This window comes from Macaca mulatta, chromosome 8 (genome assembly GCF_049350105.2).
Source record: "Macaca mulatta isolate MMU2019108-1 chromosome 8, T2T-MMU8v2.0, whole genome shotgun sequence".
In the NCBI taxonomy this organism is placed as follows: Eukaryota; Metazoa; Chordata; class Mammalia; order Primates; family Cercopithecidae; genus Macaca; species Macaca mulatta.
Genome location: NC_133413.1, coordinates 7,932,683 through 7,936,561, shown reverse-complemented (window position 1 = coordinate 7,936,561; position 3,879 = coordinate 7,932,683). Strand labels below are relative to the sequence as shown.

Sequence of the window (3,879 nt, the reverse complement as noted above, 5' to 3'; positions counted from 1 at the left end):
CTCCTCACTCTCCACACATCCACACCTGCTCTCCCTCCTCCAGGTGACCCCAGCCATGAGGACCCTCACCATCCTTGCTGCCATTCTCCTGTTCTCCCTGCAGGCCCAGGCTGAGTCACTCCAGGAAAGAGCTGATGAGGCTGCAACCCAGGAGCAGCCTGGGGAAGACGACCAGGACTTTGCTGTCTCCTTTGAAGAAAATGGACTCTCTACTCTTAGAGCCTCAGGTAGGAGACATCAGTCTTGCAGATCTGCAAAATCTAGAACAACAGGATTGGAGACAGGCTCTGGTATCAAGTGTGGAAAAGTCTACCTCACTTGAGTGACTTTACTTGATCTTCCTGGACCTTGATTTTCTCATCTCTGAATTAATCAGTGAGAACCGAACACATCTAAAAGATTTTCTTTCTTCTAAGACTTTTAGTTTCAAGATATTTCTGTGAAATTTGTTACTTTTAAGATAGAAAGAGCTACACTGACTAGTTATTTGCAGGGCTGAATGGGTAGACTTGGTTATGGAGAGAATATTTTACTTTGTCCATTGGTAAAGCTTTTAGAACCTAGAGAGGAACCCATGGGTGTGTTTCAATGTAGGCTAATGGGCTTCATTAAATCTTTCTACAATACATACTTAGATCTAAACATCATATTGTGTCTTATACATATACCCAATTATTATTTGTCAATTAAAATAAGTACATAAGTAAAATGTTTAAAAAAAAAAGGCGGGGGGTGGAGAGGGAATGAAGAATTTGATTTTGGAAGGTCTTCAAAGACTCCTTGAGCATGAAAATACTTGAGTCCATGACATGAGCATGCACAATGCAGCATCTCAGAAACAGATGCAGGTGCATTAGGGAGCCTTGTTAGGACATGGAGATCATACATGGAGGTCAAGATTAGGGGTATGGATTAAGCAGAATGAAGAGTAGGTAACCCGGGGGTTGAGAGGTATATTGTTTTACCAGGAAGCAGGTAATAAACATGTCCTGAATAGACTCAGATGGGGAAAGAACTATGATCTTGCATGACTAACACATAGCTAGTACGATTTCTTGTCATTTATGACAAAGACATGAATTTTCTCCATCCTAACATGACTGATACATTGTCTCTTGTTTAGACTATCTCAGTTAGTCTGGCTCTGCATGTCCTTTTCCCCACCTCCCTCGCTGTGCCTGATTCTCTCTTCTTTCCACAGGTTCTCAGGCGAGAATCATCTGCCTTTGCCGAATCAGCCCTTGTTCCTGGCCTGAGGCCCACTTCGGAAGGTGCACTAAAAAGGGCCGAATCGCCAAACTCTGCTGTCGCCGAGCTCCCTAGATAAAACCAAAACAGTGCAAGATTGAATCCAAGGTCCTGAAAAAGAAAAAACACTTCACTCTGTGTACCTTGTGTCTTTCTAAATTTTTCTCTCCAAAATAAAGTTCAAGCATTAAACTTAGTGTGTTTGACCTTTTAAATTTTCTTTTCTTTTTCCTTTTTTTCCCTTTTGCTTTTTTATATGGTGGATTGTACGGTTCCTTTGTATAGACAATTCTGATCCACATTAAGTTAACTGGTCTTTGCATTCCAATAATGCACTATTCGAGCATCATAGAGCAATAACGAAATAGCAAAAATGAATACAATTGGGTTTGTTGCTGTTGTTCTTGTTTGAGACAGTGTCTCACTTAGCCACCTGAGCTGGAATAGAATGGTGCAATCTCTGCTCACTGCAGCCTTAACCTCCTGTGCTCGAATGATCCTCACACCTCAGCCTCTTGAGTAGCTGGGACTACAGGCATGTGCCACCACACCCTGCTAATGTTGTGTACTTTTTGGAGAGACAGGGTTTCACCATGTTGCCCAGATTGGTCTGGAACTCCTGAGCTTAAGTGATCTGCCCTCCTCAGCCTCCCATAATGCTAGGATTTCATGCTTGAGCCACCATGCCTGACAGGATATAAATGTTAATTGGAATAGTTTGAAACTTAAAGGTTCAGTGCATTCCTAATGATACTCAAACAATAGAAGTTTACAATGAGAGGCAAAAAGTGGTTGTTGGCTCAAAGGAAAGATAGAGCTGATGTGCTCTGTTCACTTGTCCTTTAATTTTAAAAAGTGGGAAAGCATTGCTATACATAATTTTTGAAATTCTAAGCAGATGTGTTAAATACATATGCTATACATTAAGCTTTATTTCACTCTATTTTGGTAAGTGATATATAACTGTATCAACAAGACAGAATAAAATAAATTTTAACAAGGAAAAAGTTAAAACTGTGCCAAAAACAGGAAAGACTGATGAGCATCAGTGATTCAATTAATAACCAGATAGAAGAAGAGCTCAGAAGCTGGTGACCATAGAGGATGAGGCCCAATAACCAACGAGACAAATGGTCCTTTACTGGTCCCCAAAAGCTTAATTAGACCAATGTTTAATGAAGAAGTTGGTCTCAATTCTCCATCCCTTCAATCATATGAATTCTACTCATTATAATAAAGCTATACTCATTTTAATAAAATGCTAGTGAGAAAATATATGTTAATATGTTTTTAATTATGCCAATGAACCAAGTCAATAATCATAATGATAAGACAATTGGCCATACACTTACGGCTGTGTAAAAACTTAAGAACAACATATTTGTGAGAAAGACAAGTTTCTAGAATTAAAATTTATATAAAAGACAGGGACTGAACAGTGCCATGATATGACAAAACAAAACACAAACAAACATTTTTATTACAACAACAACAAAAAGTCACAACCTGATAATAAATAAAAAGTAGCCTGACTTTGATTCATCTTAGACACATACAAAGCACTGTTTCCTGATCAAGGATCAGCTCTTTGACCCTAGACTTGCAACCTCATTTAGTAATCTGGGGTCTCAGAAGATCAGGAAAATCATAGGAAGGAATAATATCAAAACAAATAAGAAAAGATATCAAATCCATGATATGGGCCCTTCTATATCACTTTTGGTATAATGAATGAATAAGTTTGGGATTGAAAGAAATCAGGCACTTTCCTCAGCCCCGGGCTCAACACAAAGCACACTCCTCAGCCCCGGGCTCAACACAAAGCACATTCCTCAGCCCCGGGCTCAACACAAAGCACATTCCTCAGCCCGGGGCTTAACACAAACAGGCCCAGTACAAACACATCCCACCATATATCTCTCAATTTCCTGAGCCCAGTACAAACACATCCCATCATATATCTCTCAATTTCCTGAGCCCAGTACAAACACCACCTGGAAAAGTCCCCGATAAGGACACAGCCGTTTGTGGGTTTACTGAAACGTGGGAACCAATAGAAAACTGCTAAATGTATAACTTAAAATGTAAACCAATTGTAATGCTGTAACCAAAAGAATTCCCATGTTCCTCTGTAACTTTATGTATCTTATTTACATCGGGCTATAAAAAGCAAGCACTCGCATTGTTTGGGGCACTCTTGTATGCTGTAGAATGGAGGGACCAAGTTCGAACTTGCAGTAAAAGATCCTTGCTGCTTGGCTTTGACTCTGGACTCTGGTGGTATTCTTTGGGGAACAAATGGTCTGGGTATAACAGGATCATCATTCAGGAATATGTTTATCTATTCTTGAAGGTGTTAGATGTGTCTAAAAACAACCAGGCATACTAAATGTATTACATCAATGTAGATGAAGGAAATTGAAATAATTACCTTTGTATCAGTATTTAATACTCAAGACCTGGTATAAATTTAGTGTAAATAGTGATGAGATTTTTCCTGTGCACAAAAGCCCTTTCAATATTAAAGAACTTACCAAGCTAGTCCAGGCTAGTGCTGCCTTCCCTCATCTGATGGTCCTTAGTGAGAACTCTCCACTATACTGGGAGATAGGTGGTCAGCGCTGGTTCTCT

At 39.6% G+C, this 3,879-nt stretch overlaps 1 protein-coding gene across 1 annotated transcript; it reads left to right on the top strand.

Annotated features, from left to right (window-relative positions):
- LOC144330590 (neutrophil defensin 6-like) lies at positions 1-1,440 on the top strand. The gene is made up of 2 exons (XM_077942797.1): positions 1-227; positions 1,202-1,440. The coding sequence occupies exons 1-2, from the start codon at positions 56-58 to the stop codon at positions 1,321-1,323; spliced, it is 294 nt and encodes a 97-aa protein (XP_077798923.1). The 5' UTR covers positions 1-55; the 3' UTR covers positions 1,324-1,440.
- The last annotated feature ends 2,439 nt before the right edge of the window (positions 1,441-3,879 follow it).

What these genes read in the sequence shown, in the direction of transcription:
- LOC144330590 (XM_077942797.1), top strand. Translation starts at nt 56, where the DNA reads ATGAGGACCCTCACCATCCTTGCTGCCATTCTCCTGTTCTCCCTGCAG. An exon ending in CTCTACTCTTAGAGCCTCAG is followed by an intron (nt 228 to 1,201) that starts GTAGGAGACATC and finishes TTCTTTCCACAG; the next exon opens with GTTCTCAGGCGAGAATCATC.